General features: G+C 55.5%; 7 protein-coding genes across 7 annotated transcripts; all 7 read right to left on the bottom strand.

The window, feature by feature from the left end:
• Window positions 1-117: 117 nt before the first annotated feature.
• JKF63_01899 (uncharacterized protein) lies at window positions 118-1,752 on the bottom strand (the record flags this gene model as incomplete). Its single annotated transcript, XM_067897943.1, has 1 exon — window positions 118-1,752. The coding sequence occupies one exon, from the start codon at window positions 1,750-1,752 to the stop codon at window positions 118-120; it is 1,635 nt and encodes a 544-aa protein (XP_067754100.1).
• A 1,591-nt stretch (window positions 1,753-3,343) lies between these two features.
• JKF63_01898 (uncharacterized protein) lies at window positions 3,344-3,805 on the bottom strand (the record flags this gene model as incomplete). Its single annotated transcript, XM_067897942.1, has 1 exon — window positions 3,344-3,805. The coding sequence occupies one exon, from the start codon at window positions 3,803-3,805 to the stop codon at window positions 3,344-3,346; it is 462 nt and encodes a 153-aa protein (XP_067754099.1).
• An 864-nt stretch (window positions 3,806-4,669) lies between these two features.
• On the bottom strand, window positions 4,670-6,217 carry JKF63_01897 (uncharacterized protein; the record flags this gene model as incomplete). Its single annotated transcript, XM_067897941.1, has 1 exon — window positions 4,670-6,217. The coding sequence occupies one exon, from the start codon at window positions 6,215-6,217 to the stop codon at window positions 4,670-4,672; it is 1,548 nt and encodes a 515-aa protein (XP_067754098.1).
• Window positions 6,218-6,691: 474 nt separating this feature from the next.
• JKF63_01896 (uncharacterized protein) lies at window positions 6,692-7,327 on the bottom strand (the record flags this gene model as incomplete). Its single annotated transcript, XM_067897940.1, has 1 exon — window positions 6,692-7,327. One exon carries the CDS (start codon window positions 7,325-7,327, stop codon window positions 6,692-6,694), a length of 636 nt encoding a protein of 211 aa, XP_067754097.1.
• Window positions 7,328-7,841: 514 nt separating this feature from the next.
• On the bottom strand, window positions 7,842-9,278 carry JKF63_01895 (uncharacterized protein; the record flags this gene model as incomplete). The annotated part of the gene is made up of 1 exon (XM_067897939.1): window positions 7,842-9,278. The coding sequence occupies one exon, from the start codon at window positions 9,276-9,278 to the stop codon at window positions 7,842-7,844; it is 1,437 nt and encodes a 478-aa protein (XP_067754096.1).
• A 689-nt stretch (window positions 9,279-9,967) lies between these two features.
• Window positions 9,968-11,725, bottom strand: JKF63_01894 (uncharacterized protein; the record flags this gene model as incomplete). Its single annotated transcript, XM_067897938.1, has 1 exon — window positions 9,968-11,725. The coding sequence occupies one exon, from the start codon at window positions 11,723-11,725 to the stop codon at window positions 9,968-9,970; it is 1,758 nt and encodes a 585-aa protein (XP_067754095.1).
• Window positions 11,726-12,737: 1,012 nt separating this feature from the next.
• On the bottom strand, window positions 12,738-13,352 carry JKF63_01893 (uncharacterized protein; the record flags this gene model as incomplete). Its single annotated transcript, XM_067897937.1, has 1 exon — window positions 12,738-13,352. One exon carries the CDS (start codon window positions 13,350-13,352, stop codon window positions 12,738-12,740), a length of 615 nt encoding a protein of 204 aa, XP_067754094.1.
• Between the last annotated feature and the right edge of the window lie 1,057 nt (window positions 13,353-14,409).

The following is a 14,409-nucleotide window of genomic DNA, read 5'->3' as shown; positions in this document are numbered from 1 at the left end:
AAACCCTATTGGCATGTATGCAGGAGCTCGAATCGCGGGGCGGGGTGGGGGTAAGGGAAGGGGGGGGGGGGTGGGGGGGGGGGGGCACCCAAAGGGAGGGTGAGGCGCCCCGACACACTAACCGCGTACGGTGCCTTCTCTGCCGCGTGTTTCTTCCCCTGCTACCCACGGCATGCTGCCAACATCACCGGGGTCGTCCTTTAGGTGAAGCGCCTCGTCGATGCGATCATAAACTCCGCTGACAGAGACATTGTCGCGAGCCGTGATTCGCATGGAAACGGGGTGACTCGTGACCATGGTGATATTGTATCGAGCCTCTGGGAACTCGCCTATAAGCTCCATCTTCAAGTGCCGTCCCAACAATGCCGTCATAATGAGCAGCTCGAGGTAGCCCAGCTCCTGGCCAATGCAGCTGCGCTTGCCACAACTAAAAGGGATGTAGCCACAGCGGCCGCAGCGCTTGCGCAGTGTTTCCCCCTCTTTATCAAGCCATCGCTCGGGGCGGAACACGTTGGCGTCGTGGCCGTAAGTGTGTGTGTTGCGCATCAGCGAAAAAAGAGTGATCACAACCGTCATGCCCTTTGGGATCACCACACCCGATCCGGGAAGATACACATCCGTGGCAGCGTCGCGGTAGATAATAGGCGCTGCCGGGTACATGCGCAGAGCCTCTTTCACGACGGCGACAAGATAGTCGCATCCCATGAGCTCCTCTACAGTGGGGCAGATGCAGGCGGAGGGCATCAAGTCCACCAGGGCTTCGTAGAGACGGTCCTGCACCTCCTTATGCGCACCAAGCAGCGCAAACAGGAACTCCATTGTATGACTCGTCGTATCATGACCGGCAAAAAAAAACATGACGAGGTGATCCAGGACATCGTCCATGCTAAAATGAACGTAAAGTTCATCGATCAGCGCGTCCATCACACACCGACGCCTGCCAATCTGATTCAATTGCATGTTTTTATCCAGCAGTTGCGCACTAATCTCCTTGAGGATGTTGCGCGCGTTTCGCTGGGCGGTCGACCTGAGATACGGACAGAAGTAGTTCATGCGGGACATCTTCATGATCACATCGAAGTGACTGCGCACCCGCAACGAGTCGCCGCGGGTGGCTCGGAAAGCAGCCTCACCTATAGCGGAGAGCGTCATGCGGCAGATGTATTCGCTGAGGTTCACGATGGCGTCTGCCTCACCACCGCGATGAATGGTGTCGAAGAGCTCGCCCATCATGCGCATGGCGTGTAGGCGAATGATTTCATTCGAAAGACCGCGCACGTTCTCCGAGGTGAAAATCGGCATCAGGATGCGGCGATGTAGGGCGTGCTCGTCCTTGTTACCCATTGCAACAAGCCCAACGCGTCCAACAACGATGCGCACAATGTCGTAGCCGCTGCCCTTGTAGAATTTTGTGTCTGCCCGCAAGAGGACGTGCTCAATATCGTGAGGACTGGAGAGCACTACATGTGGGCGGAAGAAGATCTTCATGATGAACGGTCGGTAGTCGAGCTCCGCGCACCATTGCTGAAGAGTCTTTAACGGATCCCCTTTCCGGACGATGTAAAAGTGACGGTAGAGGGCGCGCTTAATCACGCCCCAGACTGGGCCGTCCTCAGGGTTGGGCGGAATTGCCGGCTCTGGCATTCTCGGCGGCCTAGAAAACACCGCGTACAGAATCCGCGTGGTGGCATGGACGAGAAAAGCAACACTTGCAACTATAGCCCCCGCTTTGAGCGGCGAGAAAGTGCTCATGGAGCGTTTTGTCGAGAGGCGAGACGGGCGAGTCAGCTGTGGCGACATTCAGATGAGAGAGTACTCCCCAGAGGTGGGTGCAGTGAACCAAGACGTCATGAAAAGAAAGACCGTGGTTACAGAAAGAGGTGGTGGGGGTGTCTTTGCGAAAGTCTGACAAATGCCCTGCAGGCGCGCAAGGCGTGCGAGACACAAGTCGAGAGCGAGGTGAAAAGAGGCGCAGAAAAGGGAGGGACCGTGAGGGTATGTCCAGTAATGAGCGAAAAGAAGAGCGCAGTCCTGACGTGCTGCCGTATGTGCGTGGCGCTTTCCCCTTTATTTGGATCTCTTCAACTGCGTGTATATTTAGTGGGTTTCAGGGGAGGGAGGAAGCACGGTGACGAATCCCTCTCTGTTGTTCCAGGTTGGCATTCTGTCATGCATCGTATGTGTTCGGCCCCGCACTCTCTTTCCTGATACTTGAGAGGTCCATGGTATCATGCGAGGCAGCAGAAGACACGCCACATAGAAGTGCAGAAGCAGTCTTGTGAAGACGACTTCTGCACTCAACACTCCAAGTACCACCACTTTGCAGGTTGCTTTGATAACACTCGTCTTCAAGTGGCGCATGCCTCCCCCCGCCCCGCCCCGCCAGGGGGGGGGGTAGGGGTAGGGGGCAAGCGGCCTCGCCAGAAGAGATCGAGGACTGGGTGAGGTGCATTCGAGTAGTGCTGAGACTTCGCCTATCCTATAAATGGTACGAATCCAGTGCACCTTTGTCCCCCCCCCCTCGATGCAACGCTATCCAGGATCGGAGTTCTAAAACCAGGAGCACCCAACCACCCCGACACCACGAGCAGCGCTTTGGCATCATCAAGGGATTGCGAGGAGGGCTGGGCGGCTTCTCTAACAGTGTGGGTATTGGGTTTTCCTGATGCCCGTGCTGTGATGTATTTGCCTGTCATCTAGGCACCCCGGCGAGGAGATCCTGGTTTCACTCGCTGCTGGCCCCTTTCCCTGCGGTTGATGGGTTTGGGCCGTTTTTTTTTCGTCTTTCAAAGGATCTCGCAAAAATCCTACTATGGCTCTTCATTTTCTTTTTTTTTTGTGTCTGAGTGCGTGCGAGTTTTTCCCGGGGAGACGAGCGCGACTTCATCGGAGAGTTCGTAGTGAAGCGAATACGCGTATGCGCTTCATCCACATCGATAGTTGCCCGAGACTTCTCCCCGTGGTTGTTTGCATGGGGCTGAAAAATGAAACGGGCGTGTGCTTTCACTTCCTACAGCAATGTGGACACACTGTGGCCCGCATGGAGACGGTAGCTACTCAGTTCGAGTCCTAATGCATATGAGCAAAGATAAATAGACATTTGAGATCGACGAGACTTCGAGCTGGCTCATAGACCAACAACCGCGCAACCCTCGGGGGGTGCCCGCTCCTCCACACACACACACACACACATCGATAATGAAAACTGTCGCAAGGGAAAAGGGAGCGTACACGGTGGAGCCCTTAGCACTTGACAGACATAGAGGAAAGGGATATGGAGTGCGGAGTTTTGGCAGGGGCGAAGGCGTCAAAAGAGAGCAGGGTGTCGCAAGAGATTGTGCCGCTAATGCCCCTCCGCCTTCACTTCTTTACAAATGCGTCGCACCCGTCGCACCTCGGTGCCCTTCTCGCGCTCCGCCAGCTTCTGTTCGTAAGCGGTCCGACGGGAAAGCTGAAACTCCACGACTCTGCCCGGCTTGGGATTTCTTTCCGTGTGCAATGCCTGCAAAAAGGAGCCGGCCAAGTCCATGTAGAAGCGCTGCTTCTCCGGGTTCGTCTCCTTGCTCTTCTCCGCCCATTGCTCCATCAGCTGCTTCTTGAGAAAGGTGCGGGCGTGGCGAGACTTCACAGTGATGTCAATACTGCGGTAACACATACGAAGGAGAGACATGGGAGAGCTGATCTCAAGAACGCGCTGCTGCGAATTCATATGCAGACCAGAGCCGCCAGTGCCATTGGCTGCAGAGGTGCCTCCAGTGCCGCCGCGGGCGTTCGCGGCGAGTCGCAAAGCCCAAAGGCGCAGCATTGCTGCGAGAATCTACGAATACGTGGTGGACAAAGGATAGCGTAAGAGGGTGATGGGAAGGCACAGTAAAAGTCAAGGGCACTGACAGATGGTCATGTGAGAGGAAAGCGGTTGTGGCTCATCGCCGTTCGCGAGGGCGCCACCTACACATCCGTGGAAACAAAAGACTGGATTGTCATTTATCGTTCAGCTTTGACCGCACGTTTATCAGTGCGCAGGCGATTGTGGTTGGAAACACACAGATCAGTTACATACATGTCTCCTCTCTCCCCCTCTAATTTCTCTGTGGTCGTTTTGCGAGGTCGGCACCACGAGGAGTACGCGCGGAAGAAAAGAGCCACCCAAAGACGTTCGCAAAAATGAAATCGCGTGTGTAAAAACCCTTCGTTTATGCATGTTGACCTACGAGTGCATACCAGAAGCAGCTGAGCCACAGTAGAGATGGTGTACCGATTCTCTGCTGCCCCCCTCCCTTTTTTTTTTCCAGGGGGAAAAAAGCAAAGACGAACACAATATTAGGAAGCAGAGAGAGGGACAAGGGCGTGGTGAGGTGGGGTACTGCACACGTTGCAAAAACAAAGAAAAACGTGCAGGGTCCCGGCACACTGATCCACCTCTACTCAAGACGCCAGTCGAGGTAATACGCACCCACCAAGGGGAAAAAAAAGAGTGGGGTGGGGGAGGCTGACACTGAGCTCCGAGACCGAGACTGCATTGTACATCGCAAAGCCAACCCCGCCTATCCGTTTATCCAATTCACTCACACGAATATAGCAGCTGCCGCTAAGAGGAGGAGGGGGGCAAGGGGAGGAGGAGGGGGGGGGTATCGTTATCACAGAGGCACAGGCGCGTATCCTCCCAAGTTTAACAGACTTTCAGACTGGGATCGTTGGTGGTGAAGACGCCATACTCGCCTGGAAGCGCCATCGCTCCTGCCGGAAGGCGGCCTCGGGCACGCGAAATCTGGAAAAACGCCTCGAAAAAGCTTGAGTTGTTGTCATCGACGAAAGCGGTAGCGCTCCAGTGCGAGACTCGCTTGCCTTTGTCGCTGATCGATTGCTGGCGATTGTTCATGCACACCTCTTCAATGGTTCTGACATACCTCGCTATCAGGGACGACGGGGGGCCGGGAAGGAGTCGCACGTGCCACAAGTAGGTTTTTTTCACCGCTTGTATAAAGACCTGCCATTTTTGGAACGGAATGGTCACCTCTTCAAGTAGCAGCACGCGCAAATTCGGGAGGCGCGGCAGGCAATCAATCAAGGTAGACGTCTGCTCAGAGGAGAGAGCGGTGTAGCTGAGGTCCAGCTCCAGCATCTCTCGGTCGCAGCCGTCTAGCAAAAGCTCGAGCAATGTTGATGGGTCATCGCTAGTGAGGACGTTGCCACGAAGACTCAGCCGTTCAATTTTCGTGAAGCGCAGAGTCTGCGCAAGGCAGCGCAGGGATGTGTTGGTGAGGCTATTGTACGAGAGGTCAAGCGAGTGCACGTGACAGTGGTCATTCGCTGAGAGGTTCACAATCCCGGCAAGAAGAACCAGAAGCGCTGCGGAGCCAATTTGGCAAGCGGACAAGGACACTGTGGAGAGAAGACTGTCCTCGTCGCTCAATAGGTCTAGCGGCATGTCTGGCTGGCTGTCAGCCGCGCTTCTGCATAGTCGCCGGAAGCCGTCAAAGGCAAGCACATGCATTCGGTCTGGGCTTACGTGTACACCGCTGAGGTGAAACAGGTCGAGCTTAAAAGTCTTTTCGCCTAATCTCAGTGCGATATCCGCTACAAGTTGGTTTTCCTCCGCGATGCTCCGGTGTACCAGCAGGGGTGCGTATTGGTTCTCTGGCTTTCCTTCATGTACCTTGAAGAGTAGGTCATGCGATGTGGCGGAGCTGGAGGAGTACTCCACCGCTGCTGTGGAAGAAACGTCTGCGCTTTTCGTCGATGTGGCAAGAGACGGGTCACGTTTCTCCGTAAAGTGGCGCCCCGATCGCACCACGAGCCACCACGGTCCGTAGAAGCGCAAATCGGTACTCCATTCCGGGCGGTGGTGTGGCCTGTTCCACGAAACCGTATTCACTGTTCGCTGGAGCTTCTCTATAAGACAGGCCAGCAGCTGCGCGAACGGTGTGGCATGCGTGTGCCTTGGGTAGACGATCTTGTCTGCATTGGTGTCCGAGAGTCTTTCTGTGGTCATGCCGTCAATAAAGCGAAGCGCATCGAAGTCGATGGTGTTGAGCTGATTTCGAGTTTTCAGGAGGCAGCCGCGCGGGTGTGTGCGGTGCATCCTACTGGCTTTTCCGTGCGCTGCGAGGTGCGTGGGGGCGTTGAAAATTCGCAGCACGTGCTCGTTCTCCTCCCTTGCGATGGTAGGGGCCAACGTGGTGTGGTACGTCACCCGCGTGACTCGGTAAGCCTCCATTGCTGGAGGACGGTTCAAGGCTGGACTAGGTATGTATATAGATATATTGGGGGGGGGGGGGGGGGAGGGGGTGGCGGCACGTGTGGATTGTCAGAGGGGGGGGCAGAGGCGTAAAAACAAAAAGAGGCGTAACGGGGAAGGAAGAAGAGAGAGGCATCACGAGAGTTTTCATTTTTTTTTCCACGTAATGAAAAGATGTAAACGCCATAACGGGCCCCACCGTAGAGCACAAGGCCATGCGCATGCACCTCCTCCTCCGAAGTGAGGGAGGTGGAGAAAAACTGTTTCAGGGTATGCAATGTCACCATTCGCATCTCGGCGAGGGGTGGCAGAGGTGCGCCCTACAAGGGCCTCCCTGTGCATGTATGTATGCACGCGCGCGTGTGTGTGTGTGTGTGTGTGTGAATACACTGTTGTGAAAGCCTTTTAACGGCCGACACTTGGGTCGCTCTTTGTGTCCCTCTGCGTTTGGCCTCACATCAACTCCCACATATCAAGCGGTGGAAGAAACCTGGCGTGCTGTCGTGCGATCGTCGCTATCTGCCGACCGAGCTGCTGCTCTTTCTGCACCATGTGCCGGAGGAGGCCGGGTGTGTTATGGTCGTACCCTAGGGCGTGTAAGGTGGCATGTACGATCGCCGCGTGGAGGTAGGGCACCGGGGGAAGAGTGGTAGAAGGGCAGCGATTGCATCTCAGTAGGATATAATCAAGCGAAACAAAAATATCGCCGAGGTCGACCAAATCAGCGCGAATAGCAGATCGTGCCATGGCGGACGGTGCCGCTTCAACTGCCACATCACGCATGGATAGAGCGGCCAGCGTGGGGCCTGCACCCTCGGCCTCTCCTCCCAAATCATCACCAAAGAGCAGATCATTCATAAAGTTACCTACCTCCCCCGTGTGAGTGAAGGTCAGCACATCAGTTGGACGATCTAAGCCCTTGTTTTTATAGTTGAGTTGGTGCATGTGAGAGAGGGAGACGAAGTGTAGATGGAGTCGTGTGTCGTAAGGGGCACGCTCCAGGGTAAGCATAAGGTGGATCAAGTGTCGAACACCGCGGCGCAAAGCGGGGGTAGCACCAGTGATCGTGAGGTCCCTGAATGTTTTCATACTGGCGCTGTGTGTGTGTATCTGATCGGCAAGTTGCAACAAGAGCAGAGACGCAGAGAGGGAGGGAGGGAGGGAGAGAGAGGGGGGACAACTGTTTGCAGTAGGGCATTGGCCGCAGATAACGAAACGCGACACGTGAGGGGGAGCAAAGTGGACAGTCGACTCGTCAGTGCCTCTTCAGGGTGAGAGTGCGTCTCTGAACGGCAATCTATTGCCCCAGATCCGTGAAGTTTTCGTCGTCTCTACGTGCGGTTATTGGGCCCTTCGCTCATCCCTGACTGTCGATTTTGTTGCTGTCAAGGGATCTCCTCCCCTCCCCCCCTTTTTATCGCGAGCGGTGTGGAATACGACCAAAGGAAAAACGCTACGGTTGCACGCAGGGAAGCGGACCCGAGACAGCGCGCACACACACGCCCACACGTGTGTCGGCGCTGGGGGAGGGAGGGATCGAAAGGGCGGCATCATTCATACCGCTGCCACGAGAAAGAAGAGGCGCCTTTTTTCCCCTCTCCCCTTATGGAATCGGCGCGACAACAGTCCGTTTGTCGAGTATCACCTGCACTTCACTGGCCCGCGCGAACTCAGCGGCCCACGGCACCGCTGTTGTGTCAGACAGGATCTCAGAAACAGACAATGGTGGCGTCTTACATGCGACTTCGATGAAAAGCGTCTCTTCCAATGTCCTGCTCGCTTCGCTGCGGTCTTCTTTCAGGTGGGATATCGTGCTTGGTGAATGGATCTGTCGGACACTCACGCTGTACAGCTGGATGGCCAACGAGACTAGATGCCGCAGAGAGTGGTCTAGGCTCGGCAACAGGAGCGTCTCTGCATCAGAGGCAAGTGCGATCCACGAGAACAAAAGCCGTGTCAGCAGGACAAGACACGGTATGTCACAGGTACACAGCTGCTTTGCACGAATTTCGTGCATGACAGGAGCCTGCCTGTTCAGGAATACACAAACGCCATCAACCGTACACCGCAGCAGTTCTGCGATAAGACGCGCAGACGCCTCATACGCAAAAAAATCAGAGGATATGCGGTTCTGTGAGTGAGCGCGTAGAGCGTAGCTGCGGCAGCGGAGGAACAAGCACCAGACAAGTGGTGCGACCCCCTTCACAGACGGCACGACGCTGCTCCCCTCCCAATCGATGGCTTTAAAGGAATACAGAAGCACCTCGCGTGCGACTTTATCGGCGTGGCACTTCTCTACTTCACATGTGATGTCGAGAAAACCGGCACCCTCGCGCTTCTGCTCACGGACCCCCTCCTCTGTGGACTCGGCGACGGATTCACAGGCATCTGCCTCCCCCGAGTACCCCTCGCTGACCGCATGCCTGAGCTCCATAAAGCGACCCCATGCCCAGCGGAATCGCGCAAAAGTCGTCAGCAACTCGAGAGGTGGCAGTAACGTGCGGAGCGGTGTGCCGTACGTCGTCCACTCCTCTACACACCTACGCGCCCATCGGGAAAAAAAGGCACCGATTATCTCGTCTATTCGATAAATCTGGGGACTGCCGGCACCACCGACCACATAGTCACCCCGCCAACTCTCCTGGAGCGATGGGAGGAAAACAGCTACTTTGCTTGCGAGCGCAATGGACTGGGATTCGAGACCCAAGAGCCACGTTTCCCAGTCTCCGATACATGTGAGCGTATCGTTGTCCACTGCATCCTTGGTGTTAATCACAGGGGCACATGTCGCACAGCACACGAGTGAGAAACGCTGCATATGCACCATTACGGAAATGGCAGCCGCTTCATCGGCCTTCTCACTACTTTGGTCGGCATGGATCGTGTTGGCTGCAACACACCTTGCGTAGTTCGCGATTTCCGAGTGGAGACGGGTTGCAGCGCCCTCCACTGTGAGGGTGTCTGCCTGGGCCACGTGCTGGTCACAGGCGTCTATAAAATCTTGAAGGTTGCCCACAGACAGCTCCTCGTGCGATGTCATTGCAGCAGCCTTTCTGTCTCGCCTTCGTCGTACGCCATGAGGTACGCAACAACAACAACAAAAAGGGCGATCGGAAAAAAAAGGGAGGGAGTCGGGGAGAAGTAAATGAAGGCGAGAGGCACTTTTGGTGTATGTGTGTGTGTGTGTGGAAGGAAAGGGGGCAGGGACCTGCGCTGAGCCGAGAAACATCGCACACGTGGCCACCTCCCCCCTGAGGTTTTGTCTGCCCCTTTCTCCAAAGGTGAAGAACAACAACAACAAAAGGTATGGTGTCATACAGCGGCCGTTAGGGGAGTGAGAGAGAGGAGGGGAGCACGTCTCGTCCATGCTGCTGCTGCTTCTTTTTTTTGAAACGCTGTGCGCGTTTACCGTGGATGCGCAGAATCGTAACAGTGTCCAGGACACACAAAAAAAAAAAACACACACGACCGTTGTGTCGGAAAACACCGGGAGAAGGTGCGGTGAAGGGGAAACGCGAAGCGAGTGAAAATGAGCTCACAGGACGGTTGATATTTCGAGACAAGAAGAGTTCCCCACCTCTCCATCGGCAGTTTCTCAGAGACTAGGCCAAGAGCAACATGGCAGACAGCGAAGAAGAACAGAATAGGGGGTCTCCCGGAAGGGAGGCAGCCGCAGCACATCCCAGCGCATCGCTTCTCCGTCACACACCGTTTTTCGTCCTGATGAGTTCACTTCTTGGTGTTTTTCGACGGCCCCTTTTCATTTGGTCTTCGCCCAGCAGCCACTCTGCCCGGCTGCGCTTTCGTAGTTCCATCTTGGCCACCGACCAGCACCACCCGCGACACATCCTCATCCCCAAGTTTGGCGGCGAGACGGCGGCGCGTTTTCGCATTCAGCTCGATATCCTGCAGGGTCTCGTTCAGCTCTTGTATGCGGCTGCTCAGCTGAAGATCAGTGGCTACGTTTTGCTGAATGACATTCCGCAGCGCCTTCTTGCAACTTTGCAGCTGCTCCTCGAGGCGGCCTGTCTCCTCGCTACGTGTGTCGAACTCGTGCTCCAGGTTTTTCACGGCGTACAGGAGAGCCATCGTCTTGCGGCGCTTTATGACAATGTCCGCCATGACCGAATCCAGTGATTCGAATGCCATTGCCAAATCCATGTGCTCGCTGCGCTCCAGCTCCCCAGCGCGGCTCCTGGGAGTGAGGTCATCGGGCTCGGCTACGTCCCAGTCCTCATAATCCTCACCGCTTGCTGCCTCCTGGGTCAGCTGCGACTCGTACAGGGCTCGCTTTGCATCCAGCTCACTTTTGATGACCATCGCATACTGCGCGTGCGATGAAGTGAGTTTCTTGTCGTACTTAGCCGATATGCTTTTTTTCTCCGTCTTCCACGCTTCTTGCGCCTCACCTTGGGCGGCCGTCATCGCAGCCGTCTCGCCAGTGGCGCCGTCGTCCAGCATTGGCTCCTCTCTCCCTGGGAGGTGCATCCAGGTGGAGGCGCCCGTATTAGAGTCTAGCAAGATGACGACACGGTGGACAAAGCAATCGCCGTCATAGTCCCAAATCTGCTGCGTCAGCAGATTCATAGAGAAAAAATGCCTCTGGGCTACACAGTGGTCTTTGGCGTGCATCGCTTGGTAGCGGCTGCAGCCGACATAGCCGCAGATGAGGCAAATCCACGGGTCACCAGCCTTCGCGCAGGCTTCGCATTTGGTGGAAGGGAAAGCGGCCGGCTGCGACTGACGCTGCAGCTGCTGGGCGTGTTCAAGCGATTCGGCAAAGCGCTGGCACACGTGGCATGAGGAGCAGAAGAAGCAGATGCACTGACTTGCCCTGCCGCTCTGCGCACACGTGCAGAGCGGCGTCTGAGGGCTGTAGCCAGAGACGGTGCACTCCAGCCTATCAATGCACACCGGACACGTGGGGATATAATAATACGAGCTGAGAATGTGTGCGTCAACCGTCGTTGGCGTGCCATCCAGGCATAGGAATCCCTTGACATATAGGCAGCTTGTCCGCACCTTGGTGCCCTGCTCTGCCACATTGGCACACGCTTCCAGCACAGACAACACATCCTGCATGTTTGCGCAGGCGAGGACGACAATGGCGCACCCTGAAAAGCTGCATGCCGCCGCGTCCGCCACACTAAAGGGGATGTGTCCCAGTAGTCCGAGAAACTCGCTGAGGCACGACTGTGCCTCGAGCGTTAGGGTTGAAACACCAGCGTCCAATTCACCACCGCCAGTGGCTGCCTCCAGAGATGATGACGGCGCCATTGACTGACCTCTGCTTGACGCGCAGGAGTTGGGAAAGATGAGGAGGACATAGTTGGTGGATACAACGGGGGTAAAGAAGCTTCCTTTGAAGGCCTTTTTTCGCAGGAGTCGTACTTCGCCGCATACAAAAGTTGTTGCGATCGATCTCGATCCGGAATGAAGTGTGACACTTTGTGTGCCGCGCTGCTTTATGACCTCATAGCGCAGCATTGGTTAACAGCCGAGACAGCAGCGAGATGAACAAAAGATCGAGAAAGAATGCGAGGAAGGGGGGGAGGGGGCAGCAGGGGGTATCACAGAGGGGGGGGGTGAGGAGGAGATCAAAAAAAAAAAGGGCAGTATGGCGGTCGTTTGGATATGAGTTCCCCCTTTACAACAAGACATAAATGGGAGCGTGAGACAAACAGGGGGCGGAAAAGCCAGAGAAATTACGAACGGGCAGGATGCTTGGGGAAGAAGGGAGGAAGGGGGAGTGTTTTTGATGTTCGAAAGAGAGATGAGCGTTGCCTCGAGACCGCGCAACAATGGCCGCAACAACACCGCTGTCCACCGTCGTTCTCTCCTTCTCGCCTCTTCGCTTCGATCCCCCCCGCAGCGAAGCACGGAAACGAGCCAAATAGGACTTTTGACTCCTCAATAAGGGGATCCCAGTGCGACTAGCTGCGTCGAGCTTTGTATCAAGACTGTGGAGTGTAGTGTTGGTATTTCGAGGTCTGCCGATGAATCCAGCGGCGAGGGGTGACACGCACAACATGTGGAAAGAAGGGGAGGGGGAGGGGGGCGCGGAAAGAGTGTGATTAAAAGAGGGAGATTGAGAAAGACGCATAGAAAGGCGCACGCAGCAAACCCCACCACACCCTGTCGTCATCCGCGCTGTGTGTGTGTGTGCGTGAGGGGGTGACAACCTTGAGATGCCCCCCCCCCCCCGAGGAGGAGCCAGTTACAAGGCAACGTGAGCTTGCACATCCAAGGCACCCCACGCACCGAGGCAGACGCCTGCTTGGTTTCTTTTTTGTATCGGGATTTTGTCAAGCCACGCGACTCATTGCCGGTGCTGGAGGTCACACGTGTGCTTGAATTTAGAGGCATTCATGCGTTCTGTGAGAGGTAAAGATTGGTAAAAAAAAGCCACCTCCTCAAAAGGTAGAGGGGTACACCACAATCCGTGAACAAAGCACGCCGTCTCGTACACCAGTTCACCCCTTGTACTCCGCGCGTGGGCCTAGTACTTGGTACGCAGATTGAGCATTGTGGTGCGCTTCGGCCTCAGTGATCGATTTTCCTCACCGGGCAGGAGTGGCAGTGTAGCGCCACCGCCACCGACATCAGCACCACCACTGCGCGCACCACCAGCGGTCGTTGGGGCAGTGTCGCATGCCGTTGAACGGCTGCGCTCCCGATCTTCGCAGACAGGACACCCGCCACCGCGCACAACGCGCTTCTCTACGCTCATCTGATACGAATTCGCGCACGTTTGGCATTTCCAGTAGACGGGATACATGTAGCCGATGCTCACAATGTCTGGGTAGAGATGCATAGGGTTCTTACCATAATCCCACTCCACCGCAATGTCAGGTGCTGCAGTACGAAGTCGTGTCGGGAGGTGGTAGCGCTTACCTACGAACATCTCAACCTTCTTGCGGTTTGCAATGCGGATTGTGGACGATTTGTAGCGCACCGGCATCAGTAGGACCGGCTGCCTGGATGGATGCAGCGAACCACTAACAGGCAATCTTCCACTTCTGACACACATGGTTGCGGGGAATGTGATCGTCGTCGTAAGCCGCGTATAGCAGCTGTAGGGGATGCTGTAGTGCGGCATTCTGGGAGGACTCATCAAGCCAGAGGAGCACACGAATTCTACTGCGGCAAAGTGCGATTAGAAAAGGGGCCCTCCGGAAAAAAAAAATAGGGTCCCGCCTGAGGCGACAGGAAGGGGAGAACGAGATGTGGGTATGAGAGCAGCGAGAGACGTGCAAGCACGGGCCTGCAGTGAGCAACTCCCGGCTAGTCACGTCTTCTGTTGTTGTTGACGGTTTAACCAGTCGGACAGCGCTAATCTAGTGTTATGAGGGAGGGTCCCCGAAGGAAAGGGAGCGAGAGCAGGTAAGCGAGATGAGACGCGCGCGCGTGTAGATGTGAATGAGACAAGACTAGCCTTCCCCCCCCCCTCCGCCTGGGCTTCAAAGGATGACAGGTGTGCCGCTGCGGCGCTGTTCGTTCACTTTTGCTGACGAGTTTAATGTCTTTTTTTTTTTGCACAAAGTGTGTGAGAAAATAGAAGAAAATAAAACGCAGGAGAATCAGAGGCAACACTTTCGGCATGTCCACACAGGCACCAACACACACGTACACACACACAGGGACGTGCGCGAGTGCGTGCGGGGATAAACGTGAGGGGAAGTCCATATACCTTACCCGAGGATGTGTGCTGCTCATTCCGTTGCCGTTTCCATTGGAGTTGCGTTCGCTGTCAAAAAATCGTTCGAGCGCACGAGGACGAGGTAGAGCATGGGGGTGGGGGGGGGGGGGAGGGTCTTCAGCGAGGTCTGCCCACGAAAGACGCGCAAAACTAACGCGAAGGGCTCACCTATAGATAAAAAATATACAATGTGACCGTAGCTTGGTATTGGTTGTTGTTACTTGTATGTAGGTGTGTGTGTGTGTGTGTGTGTGCGCAGAAATTAGAGCGATGTGCGATTGGCATCTACGATAAAAAAGAAAATCCTGCGCAGGGTAACGAAGGAGAAACCCTGAAAAGAACACCAGGGGGTAGAGATGTGCGTTCCACATACGCTCGGAAGGGGCCTGCTGGGGGGGGGGGTGCAAGAGCGTTCTTTACTTTTTCATGTGTAGCTGTAAAACAGTCCGTGGAAGGTGTAGCGGGGCGTTCA

This window comes from Porcisia hertigi, chromosome 34, assembly GCF_017918235.1.
Source record: "Porcisia hertigi strain C119 chromosome 34, whole genome shotgun sequence".
Taxonomy (NCBI): domain Eukaryota; phylum Euglenozoa; class Kinetoplastea; order Trypanosomatida; family Trypanosomatidae; genus Porcisia; species Porcisia hertigi.
This window is presented reverse-complemented; position numbering and strand designations above follow the sequence as displayed.